Genomic DNA, 19,638 nt, shown 5'->3' with positions numbered 1-19,638 from the left:
TTTAATAATGATGGTTGAGGAATAAATATTGACCAGGATATCATGAGAACTCAAATAAAAACAGAAATGCTGAAAAAAAGACTAAATAGGTCCGACAACAGCCTCCCCACAAAAGGTGCCAGAATGTGGCGACTAGGGGCTTTTCACATCAACTTAATTGAAGCCTACTTGTGACAATAAGCGATTATTATTATTATTATCTTTGGAGAGAGAAACAGAGTTAACATTTCAAACCTAATATGGCTTCATCAGAAGTATGCAGCAGGAGAATTCCCCTGCCTTTCTTTGGAATGATGTGGAGATGCCGGCGTTGGACTGGGGTGAGCACAGTAAGAAGTCTTACAACACCAGGTTAAAGTTCAACAGGTTTGTTTCAAACACTAGCTTTCGGAGCACTGCTCCTTCCATTCACCCGAGGAAGAAGGTGCTCCGAAAGCTAGTGTTTGAAACAAACATGTTGGACTTTAACCTGGTGTTGTAAGACTTCTTCCTGTACTTCTGTGGAATAACACCACGGGATCTGTTACATCGACTTGAGGGCAGACTGGATCTCCATTTAATGTCTCATCCAAAACGCGGCAAACATGAGTGCAGCCTGGCTGCAGTGCCACACTCAACAGCTACATTATGTGCTTAAACTATTAAGTGGGTCTCCAGAGCTAATGTTAAGACAGCTATAGGCACAGCGGCAATGGCAGGGCAACGCACGGTGGGGGGGGGGGGGGGGGGGGGGGGGGGGGGGGTCCACCAATGTCACACCAGTTTACGAATGCACTGCAGAAGACTTACCAGTATGTAGAATGTAGTGAAGATGGGACTAGATGTAGCCCGAATCTTTGCTCTTGCTGATGGAAGCTTCCAGAGCAAAAACGCAAAGAAAAGCACATTGGGGATGAGCAGGAAGGCATCCCAGAATCGAACTCTGTTTGGAAATGGGGGATAAAAAAAAAGAAACATTAGAAAAGATGTGAAACTCTGGCACGCACACAACTTTCCAACAACAACTTCCATTCACATAGCAACTTTTTAAAATAGCAAAACATCCCAGGAAGCAGCACAGTTGCGGTAGCAAATTACGTTTGCCACTGAGCCACATCAGGAAATATTCAGACCGGGTCAAAGAGACAGAAGTATCTTAAAAGAGGAGCGAGAGAAGAGAGGCAGAGTGGTTTAGGATGGGAATTCCAGAGCTCAGGGTCCTGGCAAGTACAGGCTGGGCCACCAGTGGTGAGGCAAAGGAAAATCAGGGAAAGGCGGAAGCCAAAATTGGAGGAGTGCAGAGCATCGTAGGGCGAGGTGATTACAGAAATAGGGAGGGGCGAAACTGTGGAAGGGTGTGAACAGAAAGTGTGATAGGATACAAACTAACTTCTTTAGTTCTGCAAAACTTTCGTAAAATTGAAATATTGTGGACAGCCACCATTTAAGAGGGGCAGAACGAACTATTCCCACGAGAGAACATCCAGTACTTCTCATTGACACCGCGCTCCTGCAGAAATGTGAACTTTGTTTTATGAAGCATAACAGAGGGTCAAGATTGATGTAAGGTACATGGACTTGCAAAAGGCATTTGATAAAGTGCCACATAACAGACTTGTCAGCAAGGTCAAAGCACGTGGAACAAAAGGGGCAGCATAGATGCCAAGTTGGCTGAGTGACAGGAAACAGAATAGTGGTGAACAGTTGTTTTGGGATCTGTAAGCTATACAGTGAGGCTACCCACAGGCCACTACTAGGGTCACCCACAGGCCACTACTGGGGCCCCAACTTATCTGGATATATAATGACTCAGACTTGGGCGCGCCCCAGGTTTGAGCGCGCAGAGCACAATTTCAAAATTTGCTGATGTCACCAAACTTGGAAGTATTGTCAACAATGAGGAGGATAATAAAGAAACTTCAAGTGGACATAGACATGTGGTGAAATGGGCAGACACGTGGTGAAACTTAATTAATTAATTTATTTTTAAAAATAAATTCAGAGTACCCAATTCAGGGGTAATTTAGCACGGCCAATCCACCTACCCTGCGCATCTTTGGGTTGTGGGGGCGAGACCCACGCAGACACGGGGAGAACGCGCAAACTCCACATGGACAGTCGAACCCGGGTCCTCAGTGCCATGAGGCAACAGCACTAACCACTGCGCCACCCTAGTAGATGTTATTTAAACAAGAGAAGTACAAAGGGATATATTTTGGTTGAGATGAATAAATAAAGGCAATGTAAAATAAAAGGGAACAATTTTAACAGGGGTGCAGGAGAGAGAGCTGGGGGTGGAAGTGCACAAATCAGTGAAAGTGGTGGAGAAAATGACAAAGTGTTTTAAAACAGCGAAGAGGTGTTGAATACCGAGGCAAGGCAGTTATGGTGGAGTTTTATAAAGCAGTGTTCAGCCTCAACAGGATCACTGCGTCCAATTCTGGGCACCACACGTTCGGAACATGTGAAGGCAATAGGATATTGAAAAGATACACAAGACAGGGACGAGGAATTTCAATTACGTGAATAATATGGAAAAACTGGGGCTGTGCTCCTTGGAGTAAAAAGGTTGAGAGGAGATTCGGTACAAAATCATGTGGGGTCTGGACAAAGTAGACAGAGAGAGAGAGAGAGACTGTTCCCATTGGCAAAAGGTGAATGGCAAAAGAACCAAAGATAACATGAGGAACAACGTTTTGTTTTACGCAAGGGAGTGTTTAGAATGGATTGCCTGAGAGGGCGGTGGTGGAGAAAGATTTAATCCTGGCTTTCAAAAGGGAACTGGATAGTTGGATAATGGGACTAGCTGAGTTGCTCTTCCAGAGGTAGCCAACCTGGACATGAGGGGCCATATGTTCACCTTCTGTGCTGTAACCATTCAAATGGTCCTTCCATAGTTATAGCATTTCTTTAACATCAAAATCCACTATGTTAAAGAACAATAGGTCAATCTTGGGCTGGATTCTCCATCGGCAGGATCCTCCATTTCGCCGGCAGCTCACTCTCACCCGCGGATTTCCCAACCGAGTGGGAGTGCCCACAATGGGAAACCCCATTGGCCGGGACGGAGGATCACTCTGCCGGCGGGGGCGTTCCGGGACGGAGAATCCCGCCCCTTGCATGGATATAGCACCTTTCAGAACCTCAAGACATCCTTTCACAGACAATGAAATACAGCTGAATTTAGTCACTGAATATGATTATAAGCTCCCACAAGCAGCATTGGGCAGAGAAGCTGTTTATTTCAATGATATTGATTGAGTGATAAATATTCCCAGGTCCTGGGGAGAATTCATTTGCTCTTTGAAATAGTGCCATGTGAATCTTTTACATTCATTTGTGAGGCCAGATGGGGTCTCAGTTTAACACCTCATCCAAAAGATGCCTCCTCCAACAGTGCAGCACTGCCTCAGTACTGCATTGGGAGTTAGCCTGCCTTTCTGTGGTCATCAATGCCGTCTCGTTGGGAAGGCGGAACTGGTGCAATATAGAGCTAGGCTCCTTGGGTACTATAACCAACAGACATGCATTCACACACAACGGAAACTGGTTTGTTTTCTAATCTGAGTATGGGTCTCAATATTCCCTGCCAACCCAGATGGGGAACAGAAAAATGACCAGTCTGGGATTTGTTGCTGGTAAGTGTACATCAGACTCATGATCAAGAGAGTCTTAATGTCGAGGCAGGGGACAGGAATAGGACGCCCTGTTTTGTTGAACAGCTATCGAAAAGTCATTGTTTGGGCTCTTGTGTGACAATTGAGAGGGACCACGAGCAACTATGGAATCATACAACACCACAAATTAGTGTCTTTAGGAGAGGTGGCGGGGGTAACAAGTGGAATGCATGACCGAAAGCAACGTAGACCAATTGAAGAGTTAAAATCGAGTCTGCAAACCAAATGTACATTCGCCAGAAAATAACCTGTTCCCCTCCCCTCCGCGTTAATAAGGTTCTAGATTAGTTTCTAGGAAGCAAACCATAAAAACAACAGACAGCAGTGTTTGAGCTTTGCAATGCAACGTGGTTTTCTGTGGCTTCCTGGGCTGTTACAACAGACAACAGAAATAAATTATAATATTCATTCAAGGAGGAGTTCAGAGTTAAAACAATCACGTTTAGTGCCATTCAATTAGCTCACCAGGCAGCCCATGGGCTGGGTTATTAAACAGCTGCTCACCAAGGTGCATTGGCATTCCCCCACTCCATCCCCCACTCAGTATAGTTCAACTAGGAAATGTGTGATCAAGGCATGGTACTGAGCCCAAAAGGCTCAGTACCATGTGGTACAGTTGGCCTCAAATGCCCCTGACCAGCATTGGGTGATATCCCTGGAGGAGGTGATTACAACTGGGGTTTGTACCTCGGAGGAATTGCTGAACCTTGAAATAATTTCACCACCTTTTCTCAAGTTCACGCTTTCAGCGAGTTATTATCTTGGTCGAAGAATGCAAGAAATAAGAGCACGAGGAAGGTATGTGGTGCGGTGCCTCAGCCATTCGATAAGATGATGGCTGAATTACATCAAATGTAACTTCCTGTCCTTTCCCCACATCCCTGGCTTCCCTTAGTGTCCACAACCTATCGATATCGGTCTTGAATATTCAGAAGTATTGAGCATCCACTGCTCTCGGGGAGAGAATTCAAAAGATTCACACCCTTTTGGGGGAACATTTTTCTTCATCTCAATCCCAAATGTCTAGCCCTTTACCCTGAGACTATGTCCCCTGGTTCGAGAGGCTCCAGAACAAAAAGCCTCTCAGCATCCACCAAATCTAGCCCTCAGATTGTGGGTGCGAACGTATGATCTCAACGTGCCCGACTCAGTGACGCGATGAGGCCGTCCTGAGATTTACAACGCATGGGACGCCTCGCAAGATCTCACGAGACGTTGCGGCCTGGATCTCGCCCTCACGGGGAGGGATCCAGATTTGCATATTTAAATAAGCAATTAGCTTCACTTAAATATGTTTGCGCCGGAGTATCTCACGGCCTGGGATTGGATGGCCGCGCGTGGGAGAACATGCCGTGGCGCCATGAGCACTGGTTTCCACAAATGTGGAGCAGGTATAATGGCACTTGGTCAGGGTCTCACAGGCGACTGGAGGACCCCGGGTTGTTGGGCTCTGATCAGAGTGGTACCCTGGCACCCACAAAGTCACTAGCGCATGGCCTGGTGGCACTGCCAGGCTGGTAGGGACTCTGCCAGGGTGCCAGGTTGACAGTACCAAGGTGCCACATTGACCGTGTCAGGGATCGGGCCCAGAAGTGCCCTGCCCTTGAGAGGTGGGGTGGGGGTCATTCTCTTGTTAAATCGCACCCCAGATGTTTTTGACTTTGTAATCGCTCCAGGTCCTTTGCTCATTGTCCTCATTGCAGAACTAACTGTGTGGCCTTTTCTCCTGGCCACAAGAGCAATATTCACCTCTCCACCTAACTCTGCCTAACCCAGAGTGTGTCATCTTAAATATCTGGAAGGGCACCACACCCAATGGTTTTTAGACTGCTCACTATTGTGGTGGCTCAGACATACACTGAAGGCTTCAAATGGTTAGCGAAGCAGTTTATTGATGAAAGGCAAAGGCAGTTAAGTAACAGGCACAGAACACAACAGGTCTTAACACTTCAGCTCCATGATCCTCACTGCTCGAGTCCTGCTCCCAAGTCCACACACAAACTCCCCATTCATGTGGGCCAAGGAGCCCGCCCCCTTAACTGGCCGCAGTTCCACATCCCTCCTCCCACAAGTCCCTTTTACAACTACCGCAAAATCTATACACAGAAGTTACAAATGTAAACAGAGACAACAGAGGAAAGAGAGTCAGAGAGTCAATCGGTCCGGAAACCTCCAGGTCCTCCTGGTCTGCTGTAGCTCTGCCACTGGCTTGGCATTCTTTTGGCCAATTGAGTGGTCAGCCAGTGCCACCTCTGAAGTCACCACTTCCAACAGCAGGTGAACTGGCCTTGAAAGGAGCAGCTGGTTGAAGAAACTTCCCGTTCCCCTTGGCTAGTCAGAGTTACAAGGGTATTGCTAGTCGTACTTGTCAACTCCAAATTGGGAGGGGGTCGCCATTCCTCGATACCACAAGTGGTCGGCATGTTTTCTGACGGTCTTCCCATTCACATTGGCCACATAATAGTGATAGGAGACTCAATGGTTAGGTGAATGGATAGGAGATTCTGTGGTCGCGATTGAGAAGGTATGTTGTCTCCCGGGTGCCAGGGATGTCTCGGATCGAGTCGGATTCGTAAGGGGGAGGGGGAGGGGGAGCAACCAGAAGTCGTGGTGCACATAAGCTAAGAAAAGGGATGAGGATCTGAAAAGTGATTTTAGGGAGTTAGGTTGGAAGCTAAAGAGCAGGACAAGCAGAGTAGTGATCTCAGGATTGCTACCGGTGCCACGTGCAAGTGAGGCAAGGAACAGAGAGTGAGTGCAGCTGAACACGTGGCTACAGGGTTGGTGCAGGAGGGAAAACTTCAGATATGTGGATCATTGGGCTATCTTCTGGGGAAGGTGGGACCTGTACATGAAGGACGGGTCGCACCTAAACTGGAGGGGCACCAATATCCGGGGTGGGAGGATTGCTAGAGCTCTTCGGGAGTGTTTAAACTAGTTTGGCAGGGGGATGGGAACCAGAGCTATGGATCAGAGGATAGGGTATCTGTTGAACAGGCAGAAATAGTATGCGGCAAGTCTGTGAAGAAGAAAGATAGACAGTTGATAGGGCAAAGTTGCACTCAGTGGAATGGGTTAAAGTGCATCTGTTTCAATGCAAGGAGTGTCAGGAATAAGGGAGATGAACTGAGAGCATTGATCAGTACTTGGAACTACAATGTTGTGGCCATTACAGAGACATGGATTTCACAGGGGCAGGAATGGTTGTTTGATGTTCCAGGGTTTAGATGTTTTCAGAAGAATAGGGAGGGAGGTAAAAGAGGATGGGGAGTGGCACTGTTGATTAGGGAGTGCAACACAGCTGCAGAAAAGGAGGTAGTTGAGGAGGGTTTGTCTACTGAGTCAGTAGGAGTGGAAGTCAGAAACAAGAAAGGAGCAGTCACTTTATTGAGAGTTTTCTATAGACCCCCCAATAGCAGCAGAGAGAGATAGAGGAACAGATTGGGCTGCAGATCTTAGAAAAGTACAGAAGTAACAGAGTTGTTGTCATGGGTGACTTCAACTTCCCTAATATTGACTGGAACCTCCTTAGTGCAAATGGTTTGGATGGAGGAGATTTTGTACAGGAAGGATTCCTGACTCAATATGTAGATAGGCCGACTAGGGGGGAGGCCATATTGGACTTGGTGCTCGGCAACAAACCAGGCCAGGTGTCAGAGTCTCGGTGGGAGAGCATTTTGGTGACAGTGACAACTGACTTCCACTCCTACTGACTCAGTAGACAAACCCTCCTCAACTACCTCCTTTTCTGCAGCTGTGTTGCACTCCCTAATCAACAGTGCCACTCCCCATCCTCTTTTACCTCCCTCCCTATTCTTCTGCATTTTGGTGACAGTGACAACTCCTTGACCTTTACCATAGTCATGGAGAGGGATAGGAAGATACAAATAACATACCAACGACTGATAGGTGAGGACCTTGAGAGGATTGTTATCACTAAGGAGGTAGTGATGGGCAAGCTAATGGGGCTAAAGGTAGACAAGTCTCCTGGCCCTGATGGAATGCATCCCAGAGTGCTAAAAGAGATGGCTAGGCAAATTGCAGATGCACTAATGATGATTTACCAAAATTCACTAGACTCTGGGGTGGTCCCGGTGGGTTGGAAATTAGTGAACGTGACACCACTGTTTAAAAAAGGAGGTAGGCAGAGAGCAGGAAATTATAGGCCAGTGAGCTTAACTTCGGTAGTAGGGAAGATGCTGGAATCTATCATCAAGGAAGAAATAGCGAGGCATCTGGATAGAAATTGGCCCATTGGGCATACGCAGCATGGGTTCATAAAGGGCAGGTCGTGCCTAACTAATTTTGTGGAATTTTTTGAGGACATTACCAGTGCAGTAGATAACGGGGAGCCAATGGATGTGGTATATCTGGATTTCCAGAAAGCCTTTGACAAGGTGCCACACAAAAGGTTGCTGCATAAGATAAAGATGCATGGCATTAAGGGTAAAGTAGTAGCATGGATAGAGGATTGGTTAATTAATAGAAAGCAAAGAGTGGGGATTAATGGGTGTTTCTCTGGTTGGCAATCAATAGCTAGTGGATTCGTGTTGGGCCCACAATTTAAATCAGGAGTTCTCAACCTTTTTTAACCCATGGACCCCTTTTCCTCTTAATTTTTTTTTGTGGACCCCCATAGCCATTCCACAGAAAAAAAGCTTCTTATATGCGTGGTAAACTAATCCTAAAGTCCATCTACCTTACCGTGAGGGTTGGAAACGGATTAGCGGTATTTTCGTACGTTGCCAAACTTATTCTAATATGAAAATTAATGAAAAAAATTTACTGACTAAATTGAATTAAATTACTCTAAAAATAACCAATTCATATCAAATATACAGTTTCTAGTGATTACTGTGTTAAATCATTCATTAAACTTGTCAAGGAGAAACGTGGCATAAGCGTCAGGTCAACCGTGGGTATTTAATAAGCTGCTTCTGTCATTAAAGGTCCTCCGGGCTGTTCCTAGGGGACAATAGCCCGGGCAATCTTCAACAACAACTGTCATTAAAGCACAATAAACCCATTTGTCATCAACCGGTATGGATTATAATCTCTCTTTGACCTTTGTCAGTGCGAGAGAGAGAGAGAGAGAGAGAAAGGTGAATATTCATCATGAAAACAAACATTTTTTTCTTCTATTTGATTCTCAGTAATAACAATTGTTCTGAAGTAGAATTGCTCTATGGACCACTAAAATATCACCGTGGACCCCCAATTCGGTATTTTTTTTGTGTGGACACCCAGTAATGTTACATGGACCCCCAGGGTCCATGTGGACCCCGGTTGAGAACCACTGATTTAAATAGATGATTTGGAGTTGGGGATCAAGGGAAATGTGTCCAAGTTTGCAGATGACACTATGATGAGTGGTAAAGCGGAAAGTGCAGAGGATACTGGAAGTCTGCAGAGGGATTTGGATAGGTTAAGTGAATGGGCTAGGGTCTGGCAGATGGAATACAATGTTGATAAATGTGAGGTTATCCATTTTGGTAGGAATAACAGCAAATGGGATTATTATTTAAATGATAAAATATTAAAGCATGCCACTGTGCAGAGAGACCTGGGTGTGCTAGTGCATGAGTCACAGAAAGTTGGTTTACAGGTGATTAAGAAGGCAAATGGAATTTTGTCCTTCAGTGCTAGAGGGATGGAGTTTAAGACTAGGGAGGTTATGTTGCAATTGTGCACGGTGTTAGTTTGGCCACACCTGGAGTATTGTATTCAGTTTTGGTCTCCTTACTTGAGAAAGGACATACTGGCACTGGAGGGTGTGCAGAGGAGATTCACTAGGTTAATCCCAGAGCTGAAGGGGCTGGATTATGAGGAGAGGTTGAGTAGACTGGGACTGTACTCGTTGGAATTTAGAAGGATGAGGGGGGATCTTATAGAAACATTTAAAATTATGAAGGGAATAGATAGGATAGATGCGGGCAGGTTGTTTCCACTGGCGGGTGAAAGCAGAACTAGGGGGCATAGCCTCAAAATAAGGGGAAGTAGATTTAGGACTGAGTTTAGGAGGAACTTCTTCACCCAAAGGGTTGTGAATCTATGGTATTCCTTGCCCAGTGAAGCAGTTGAGGTTCCTTCATTAAATGTTTTAAGGTAAAGATAGATAGTTTTTTGAAGAATAAAGGGATTAAGGTTTATGGTGTTCGGGCCGGAAAGTGGAGCCGAGTCCACAAAAGATCAGCCATGATCTCATTGAATGGCGGAGCAGGCTCGAGGGGCCAGATGGCCTACTCCTGGTTCTTATGTTCTTATGTTCTTATGATCACCTGCGGTACAGGTGGTGGAATACTCTTGGGTAGGGGCAGGTGACTTAATGCATGTGTGTTAGCAACTTGCATCCCTTTTTTTTATAAAGTTAGAGTACCCAATTATTTTTGTTTTCCAATTAAGGGGCAATTTAGCGTGGCCAATCCACCCAACCTGCACATGTTGGTGTTGTGGGGGGTGAAACCCACGCAGACACGAGGAGAATGTGCAAACTCCACACGGACAGTGACCCAGGGCCGGGATTCGAACCAGAGTCCTCAGCGCCGCAGTCCCAATGCTAACCACTGCGCCACATGCCGCCCCTAGCAACTTGCATCCCTGGCCAATGCTGAAAAGGATAGTTGAAGGCCCCCAACACTGCACCCTCACTGAGGCTGTGAGCGGTAAGGGCCCATCTTCAATTAAAAGGCCCAGTAATGATTTGCAGTCAGTCACTAATGTCGAACTGTCGACAGTCCACATACTGATGGAATTTCTTCGCACTGTATATAGCACTATGCCCTCCTTCTCAAATTGGGTATGTTTTGTGCTACTTCAGAAAGGGTCCTTGAGGCAAAGGCGATAGGACGTCTGAGCCATCTCCCATTGTGTGGGATAAAACTGCCCCTATACTTACTGCAAGGGGACACATCGCATGTCAGCACAATTTGGTTTCCCCGGGTCAAAATGCACCAAGAGGTTTGAGGACTGTCATGCTTGCTTCAGGACTCGGAAAGCTTCCTCTTGGGGTTCTCTCCACTGCCTCTGCTGATTCTTTCTTCATAGCTGGTGTAATGGTGCAAATGTTGTGGTTAATTAGAAATAAACCTTGCATAATAACTGACCATACCAAGGAAGGATTTAAGCTTGCTGACATCTTTGGCTGCAGGGAAGTCTTGTACGGTCTTGACCTTTGATGCAAAGCCACGCAAAATCCTCGGTAAGCCACTTCTGCAGCCTGAAAAGTACATTTTCCATGTTTTTATGGATCCCTGCATCACAAAACCTCTATTAATACTTCCTCTAGGCTGGCCATGTGTTCTTCTGGTGTAGTGCCGGTGACAAGCATGTCATCAATGTAAACCAGCACCGTGGAAATTCCCTGGAGGAGTTTTCCATTGTGCGCTGGAAGACAGCTCAGGCTGAAGCAATGCCTAACGGCAGTCTGGTATACTGGAAGAGGCCTTTGAGAGTATTGATTGTAGAAAACCCCAGACTCCTCATCCACCTCTAGTTGCAAGTAGGCGTGGCTGAGCTCCAAGTTTGAATAGGTTAGTCTCCCCACCAGCTTAGTGGAGAGGTCTTCAATTCGGGGAATCGGATACTGATCAACATGGGCAGCCTGATTTATGGTCCTCACAAATCTTCTCTGGTCAAAAAAACATTTGCTTGCCACCAATGTGGTGGCTCGCGACACACACTGGAGGCTTCCAGTAGTTAACAAAGGGGCTTATTGATAAAAGGTAAAGGCAGTTAAGTAACAGGCACAGAACGCAATACAACAGGTCTTAACACTTCTGCTCCTTGGTCTACAATGCTTAGTCCTGCTTCCAAGGCCCCATGCAAACTCCCTATTGGCTGGGATTCACGCGCTCCCACGCAATTGGTACCGAGCCCTTCATGTGGTCCGTGGCACTACCACAACCATCCTTCGCCTCAATGCAAGTTCAAGGACCAAGAAACGTACAGAAATGTAATCAATAAAGAACACAAGAAATATGAGCAGGAGAAGAAGACCATTCACTCAGTTCATAGCTAATCTTCTATCTCAGCTACATTTTCCTGCACTATCCCTATATCCGTCTATTCCCTTAGTATCCAAACGTGCACATCCTTTAACTTGAATATATTAAGTGACTGAGCATCCACAGTAATGGAGTGCCTGTGGGATAGTGGTGAGTCACTTACAGGCTCAGGACACATTCTCCACGACTCACATGAATCTGGGGTCAGACGGTACAAAGTTTCTAAAATGTAGTGGAGTCAGCTTGTTCAGTGGTTAAGCCATTAACTGTCATTCAGTTCAGAGCTCCACGAATGCCCTTTTTAGGTATATTACACTCTGGTTGCTCCCTACATAGGAGCACTCAATCTGATTCCCTGTAAACTCTAAACCTATACCTCTTAGATCCTTCACCAACCACGGTAGCACATGTGGCAAGCACTGTGGCTGCACAGCGCCAGGGTCCCAGGATTCCCAACTGGGTCATTGTCTGTGCAGAGTCTGCACGTTCTCCCTGTGTCTCCATGGGTTTCCTCCGGGTGCTCCGGTTTCCTCCCACAGTCCAAAGACTTGCAGGTTAGGCAGATTGGACATGCTAGAATTGCCCTTAGTGACCAAAAAAAGGTTCTGAGGGGTAATAGGGTTACATGGATAGGGTGGAAGTGAGGGCTTAAGTGGGTCGGTGCAGACTCGATGGGCCGAACGGCCTCCCTCTGCACGGTATGTTCTATGTTCACCCGGGAATCTACTCAGGAACGTCCTGCTCATGGGATGACTAATAAATATCCATCGGCAACACAAGTTAATGCTGTGGGTAGGATTTTACTTACTGGTACAAAGTTCAACTATTCAAAAAAATTACAATTGCTATCATCCACATGAAAGGGAAATTAAAACATAAAACCACCACGACCCTAACTTTCAAAGCCACAGAATAATGAAACTGCTCAATTGTGAAGCCCAGTTTACTCCTCTAAATTACAAAAATTACGTTGGATTCTTAAACTAACTGTGCTGAAAATGTGGCAGCTTTACTTTTTTCATACGTTCATGAGATGTGGGGTCTCTGCTAGGCCAGAATTTATTGCTCATTAGTTTTCATAAAAGTCGAACGGTGGCCATGAAACCATTGTCAATTGTCGCAAAAAAACACATCTGCTTCACTCATGTCCTTTAGGGAAGGAAATCCGTCGTCCGCACCTGATCTGGCCTACATGTGACTCCAGATCCAGGGCAATGGGGTTGACTCTTAACTGACCCCTGAAATGGCCGAGCGAGACATTCAGTTCAAGGGCAATTAGTGGTGGGGGCAATAAATGCTGGCCCAGCTAGCGGCGTCCACATCCCATGAATGAATTATAACCCCAGGTCCCTGGATTACAGGACCGTGGCGCCACTGCCTCCCTTTAGTCTTATTCAACCACAACAATTACGGCATTCTACAATGAACATAAGATCCAGCTCAGGACACCATGCGACTAAACTGACACAGGAGGAAACAAATCTTGCTTGCGTGCACTACGCCAAACTGGATGGGACTGAAAAAACAATCTTCTCACTCCCTCACAAAAACACATTCACAAAGGTAACAAAAGTCCACATAGTGCTCAGATATATTTGACTTCCGGGACTTCCGGTGGCGGCGATGACGTAGGAAGCCGCACATTTGGGAGCTCCCGTTTCAAACGGACTTTTCGGCTCTTTTTAGAGCCCAAAACGGAAATTTTTCGACGTCTCCCGGTGGGAGAAGGTGTGATCGACATTCTCCGCAGTTCATGACTCGAACTCAGAGTTGAAAGGGGGATAAAAACAGCACCAGCTCCCCAGAAAAAACGGGGGAAGGAATCCAAGATGGCGGCCGGCGGAGCTCCAGAGGAGTGGAAGCAGTGGGCCCTGGAGCAACAAGCCGCTCTCCTGCGCTGTTTTGCAGACTTCAAGGCTGAGGTACTGAGCTCTCTGCAGGAAATGAACAAAAGGGTCTCGGAGATTCAGACGACCCAGGGTGCTGCCATCAAGGCGTTGCAGACGCAGGCCACTGAACGAGAGGAGGAGGCCGTGGTCCTCGTGAGTAAGGTGGAGGGGCACGAGGCACTCTATAAGAAGTGGCAGGACCGCTTCGAGGAGCTTGATCACTGCATGAGGCGGAAAAACTGCGGATCTTGGGCATTGCGGAGGGGAATACCGGGTTGCTGCTGGCAGGGTCAGGAAGGAGCAGGTGGGGGCCGGGGGGGACAGAGGTGAGGTTTTGTCGCTGTGGGGACTGGGTCGGGCGGGGGGTGCTGGCCTGGGGCGGGCAGTCGACGGGCTATGGCTAGTCGACGGGGGATGGGGGCGGGACGCCCTCTGATCCGGTTGGTCACCTGGAATGTGAGAGGGTTGAATGGGCCGGTGAAGCGGTCGAGGGTACTTGCTCATCTGAAGGGGCTAAAGGCAGATGTGGCAATGCTTCAGGAGACCCACCTGAAGGTGGCGGACCAGGTTTTCCACTCTGGGTTGGATGTGAAGAACCGGGGAGTGGCGATTTTGGTGGGGAAAAATGTGGCGTTTAAGGCATCGGAGGTGGTGGCGGATAAGGGGGGTAGGTATGTTATGGTTAGGGGCAGGCTACAAGGAGAGAAGGTGGTACTTGCTAGTGTGTATGCCCCAAATTGGGACGATGTGGGCTTTCTGAGGCGCATGTTGGGACGGGTCCCGGATCTCGAGGCGGGAGGTCTGATCATTTGGGGGGGGGAAAGGGGAGAAGAGAAGAGAAAGAGAGAAGAGAAAGAGAGAAGAGAAAGAGAGAAGAGAGAAGAGAAAAGAGAAAAGAGAAAAGAGAAAAGAGAAAAGAGAAAAGAGAAAAGAGAAAAGAGAAAAGAGAGAAGAGAGAGAGAGAGAGAGAGAGAGAGAGAGAGATAGAGAGAACGATCGGTCCAGCTCTAGGACAGGTAGGAGGCCGGCAGCGGCCAAGGTACGGAGAGGGTTTATGGATCAGATGGGTGGGGTGGATCCATGGAGGTTTGTGAGGCCGAGGGCACGCGAGTACTCTTTCTTCTCCCACGTACATAGGGTCTACTCTCGGATAGACTTCTTCGTGGTGAGTAGGGGACTGATTCAGAGAGTGGAGGAGGCCAAGTATTCGGCCATTGCAATCTCCGACCACGCTCCGCATTGGATAGAGTTGGAGATGGGGGAAGTGCTTTACCAGCACCCGTTGCGCCGGTTGGATGTGGGGTTGTTGGCGGAGGAGGTGGTGTGTAGGAGGGTCCGGGCAAGTATTGAGGGGTACCTCGAGGTGAATGATACGGGGGAGGTTCAGGTGGGGGTGGTCTGGGAAGCCCTGAAGGCAGTGATTCGTGGGGAGCTGATATCCATCCGGGCACACAGGGAGAGGAGCGAGAGGGATAGACTGGTGGGAAAGATGCTGGAGGTAGACAGGAGGTACGCAGAGGCACCAGAGGAGGGAAGTTGGGAGAGAGGCTTTGTGAAGAGTCCCCCAGTCCCTGGCCACCTGCACCCCCAGGTACCTAAAACTCTCCCCTGCCCGCCTAAGCGGGAGCCTACCAATTCCTTTCTCCTGGTCTCCAGGGTGCACCACAAACACCTCACTCTTGCCTAAATTTAGTTTATAACCTGAAAAGGTCCCAAACTCAGCTCGCAGCTCCATCACCCCAGGCATCCCTCCCACCGGGCTAAATTTGATTTGCTGACCACTAGAAAGGCAGAGGCACAGTGGAGGAAGGCACAAGGGGCAGTGTACGAACATGGTGAAAAGGCGAGTAGGATGCTGGCTCATCAGCTCCGCAAGCGGGATGCGGCTAAGGAAATTGCTGGAGTGAGAGTCAAGAGTGGGAATGTGGTGCGGAAGAGGGTAGAGGTAAATGAGGTCTTCAAGGACTTTCACGGGGAACTGTACCGGTCGGAGCCAACGGGGGAGAGGAGGGGAATGGAGAGGTTCCTCGACGGGCTTTCTTTCCCGAAGGTGCAGGAGGAGCAGGGGGAGGGGTTGGGTGCGCCGATTGAGCTGGAGGAGCTAGTTAAGGGGATCGGGCAGATGCAGTCAGGGAAGGCACCGGGGCCGGATGGGTTCCCGGTGGAATTTTATAAAAAGTTTGTGGACCTAGTGGGCCCCTTGCTGGTGCGGACACTTAATGAAGCGTGGGAAGGGGGGACTGTGCCAGCGCTGATCTCGTTAATTTAAAGAGGGACAAGGACCCCCAGCAGTGTGGTTCATACAGGCCCATATCTCTCCTCAACGTAGATGCCAAGGTGCTGGCAAAAATCCTGGCCACCAGGATAGAGGACTGTGTGCCAGGGGTTGTACACGAGGACCAGACAGGGTTTGTGAAGGGAAGGCAGCTGAACACAAATGAAATGAAATGAAAATCGCTTATTGCCACGAGTAGGCTTCAATGAAGTTACCGTGAAAAGCCCCTAGTCGCCAAGTTCCGGCGCCTGTTCGGGGAGGCTGGTACGGGAATCGAACCGTGCTGCTGGCCTGCTTTAAAAGCCAGCGATTTAGCTGAGTGAGCTAAACCAGCCCCTTCAATGTGCGGAGATTGTTGAATGTCATCATGATGCCGGCGATTGAGGGGGAGGCAGAGATAGTGGTGGCGCTGGATGTGGAGAAGGCCTTCGATAGAGTGGAGTGGGGGTACTTATGGGAGGTGTTGGGGAGGTTTGGATTTGGTGAAGGGTTTATTAGATGGGTGAGGCTGCTATATGAGGCCCCGATGGCGTGCATGGCCATGAATGGGAGGAGGTCGGAGTACTTCCGGCTTTACCGAGGGACCAGGCAGGAGTGCCCCCTATCCCCCTTGTTGTTTGCATTGGCAATCGAGCCGTTGGCGGTGGCGTTGAGGGATTCAGGGAGGTGGAGAGGTTTGGTGCGAGGTGGGGAGGAACATAGGGTGTCGGTGTATGCCGATGACTTGTTACTGTATGTGGCGGACCCGGTGGGAGGGATGCCGGGGGTGATGGAGCTGCTAGCTGAGTTTGGTTTTCAGGTTATAAACTAAATTTAGGCAAGAGTGAGGTGTTTGTGGTACACCCTGGAGACCAGGAGGAAGGAATTGGTAGGCTCCCGTTTAGGCGGGCATGGGAGAGTTTTAGGTACCTGGGGGTGCAGGTGGCCAGGGACTGGGGGACTCTTCACAAACATAATTTCACCAGGCTTGTAGATCAGATGGAGGAGGAGTTCAAGAGGTGGGACATGCTGCCATTGTCGTTGGCGGGGAGGATGCAGTCCGTCAAAATGACGGTGCTTCCGAGGTTCTTGTTCCTCTTTCAGTGCCTGCCCATCTTCATCCCCAGGGCCTTCTTTAGGAGAGTGACTAGCAGTATCTTGAGCTCTGTGTGGGTACATGGGACTCCGAGAGTGAAGAGGGTTTTCCTGGAGCAAGGGAGAGATAGAGGCGGGCTGGCGCTGCCCAACCTTCTGGGGTACTATTGGGAAGCCAATGGTGCGTAAATGGGTGATGGGGGGCGGCGTGGAAAAGAATGGAGATGGCGTCATGTAGAGGTACGAGCCTGGGTGCCATGGTAACGGCGCCGTTGCCGCTCTCCCCTAAGAGGTATACCACGAGCCCGGTGGTGGCGGCGACCCCAAGAATCTGGGGACAGTGGAGACGGCATAGGGGGGAAACAGGGGGCTCGATGGAGGCTCCATTGGGTGGCAATCATCGGTTCATCACGGGGAACAAGGATGGGGGATTTAGGGGGTGGCAAAGGGCGGGAATCAGCAAATTGAGGGACCTGTTTATTGGCGGGAGGTTTGCGGGCCTGGGGGAACTGGAAGATAAATTTGGGCTTCCCCAAGGGAACATGTTCAGATACTTGCAGGTAAAGGCGTTTGCTGGGCGACAGGTAGAGGGATTCCATTTGCTGCCCTCGCGGGGGACGATGGACAGAGTGCTTTCGGGGGTGTGGGTCAGAGAGGGGAAGGTGTCTGACATCTATAAGGTAATGCAGGAGGTGGAGGAGTCGTCAGTGGAGGAGCTGAAGGCTAAATGGGAGGGGGAACTTGGGGAGCAGATAGAGGACGGGACTTGGGTGGATGCCTTGGAGAGAGTCAACTCTTCCTCTTCATGTGCGAGGCTTAGTCTCATCCAATTTAAAGTGCTGCACCGGGCCCACATGTCCGGGACTAGGATGAGTAGGTTCTTTGGGGGTGAGGACAGGTGCACCAGATGTTCGGGGAGTCCTGCGAACCACGCCCATATGTTCTGGGCATGCCCAGCACTGGAAGAATTCTGGAAGGGGGTGGCGGGGACGGTGTCGAGGGTGGTTGGATCCAGGGTCAAACCAGGGTGGGGACTCGCGATTTTCGGAGTTGCGGTGGAGCCGGGAGTGCAGGAGGCGAAAGAAGCCGGTGTCCTGGCCTTTGCGTCCCTAGTAGCCCGGCGGAGGATCTTGCTGCAGTGGAAGGATGCGAGGCCCCCAAGTGTGGAGACCTGGGTCAATGACATGGCGGGATTTATAAAGTTGGAAAGGATCAAATTTGCCCTGAGAGGATCAGTACAAGGGTTCTATAAACAGTGGCAGCCTTTTCTGGACTTCCTGGCTCAAAGATAGGTGTCTTGGTCAATAGCAGCAGCAACCCGGGGCGGGGGCATAGTGTTCCTTACTATAGTTTCAATTTTTTTTCTCGTTATGGTTAGGTAACTTAACATGGTGGTAATTTAAGTTGTTGTTAATATGTTGGGTTGCTCATTGAGGAGGGGCGAAGGTTCATGATTGTTGTCATTATTGTTATTGTTGGTATTTTAGTATGGTTTGATGTTAACATAGAACATAGAACAGTACAGCACAGAACAGGCCCTTCATGTTGTGCCGAGCAATGATCACCCTACTCAAACCCACGTATCCACCCTATACCCGTAACCCAACAACCCCCCCCTTAACCTTACTTTTTTTTTAGGACACTACGGGCAATTTAGCATGACCAATCCACCTAATCCGCACATCTTTGGACTGTGGGAGGAAACCGGAGCACCCGGAGGAAACCCACGCACACACGGGGAGGACGTGCAGACTCCGCACAGACAGTGACCCAGCCGGGAATCGAACCTGGGACCCTGGAGCTGTGAAGCATTTATGCTAACCACCATGCTACCGTGCCTGCCCCTGTTGTTGTATAAATTCAAAATTTTTCAATAAAAATTATTTTTTTTTAAAAAAAGATATATTCACTTATGGAATGGTGTAGACTGCTGGTGGAAGGCACAATGTTTCATACAGCACGCTACTAAATCAATCAAAAAGGACATAGTGCATCGGTTTGATCCCCCCTTTTGACTCCCAGTTCCATGGAGTTGCTAGATGGGGTCAGCAATCTCCTCATCAAGTCACACTAGAGGTTTTGACCTTCCACCAACACCCACGCACACTAATGCCTGTGGCCAGAGCTCCAAGTTAATATGAACAGCAAGACTTCCAAAAAACAAAGATAACTCAATTCCAATGCGAGTGATGGTTTACAGAAAAGCCCAGAAGACACATTTCTTTAAAGTCAATGGTTCAAAATCGAGTGAAGTCACAATTAACATTTTCACTTTTCCTTCCACTTGGGAACAAACAAAAAAAATAAGCATCAAGTCTTCGCCCTTTCTCTAACTCGCAACTAATGCGAACCAAGACGATTCATGCCACTTTTTCTTTCCAGTAATAAACTAACATGGCAGGGGTATGGAAACGAAGGCGACACAAAAAGCCTTAGATTTAGGCGACAGGAGAATTGCAAATTATACATCCGTTTGAACAAGGGTTTAAATGTAGCCCTAGCAACCACATGTTTAACCTCCGTGGTGGGAAAATGAGAAACAATAATTCAGTTCAAAATTAATAGTCATTTGGGAAAATTCAGGAAAGTCAGTATGGATTTATTACAGGCCAATTGAGTTTAATTAACTTGCTGGACATTTTTAAGTGGAGTAACAGAGAGGGTTGATGAAGGCAATGCTGATGAAGGCAATGCTGATGAAGGCAATGCTGATGAAGGCAATGCTGATGATGTGGTGCTCA

The 19,638-nt window shown here is 48.3% G+C and overlaps 1 protein-coding gene across 5 annotated transcripts in view; it reads right to left on the bottom strand.

Moving 5' to 3' along the window:
* tpra1 (transmembrane protein, adipocyte asscociated 1) overlaps positions 1–19,638 on the bottom strand; it is a 106,508-nt gene that overhangs the window by 40,314 nt on the left and 46,556 nt on the right. For all 5 annotated transcript variants that reach the window (XM_038812161.1, XM_038812157.1, XM_038812160.1 and 2 more), the window contains one exon: positions 790–922. In XM_038812161.1, coding sequence (XP_038668089.1) covers positions 790–922 — 133 coding nt within the window. The remainder of the gene's footprint in view (positions 1–789; positions 923–19,638) is intronic.

The sequence above is a fragment of the Scyliorhinus canicula genome, chromosome 11, assembly GCF_902713615.1.
Source record: "Scyliorhinus canicula chromosome 11, sScyCan1.1, whole genome shotgun sequence".
Classification (NCBI taxonomy): domain Eukaryota; kingdom Metazoa; phylum Chordata; class Chondrichthyes; order Carcharhiniformes; family Scyliorhinidae; genus Scyliorhinus; species Scyliorhinus canicula.
Note: the sequence above shows the minus strand (reverse complement) of the source record. Positions and strands in the feature narration are given on the sequence as shown.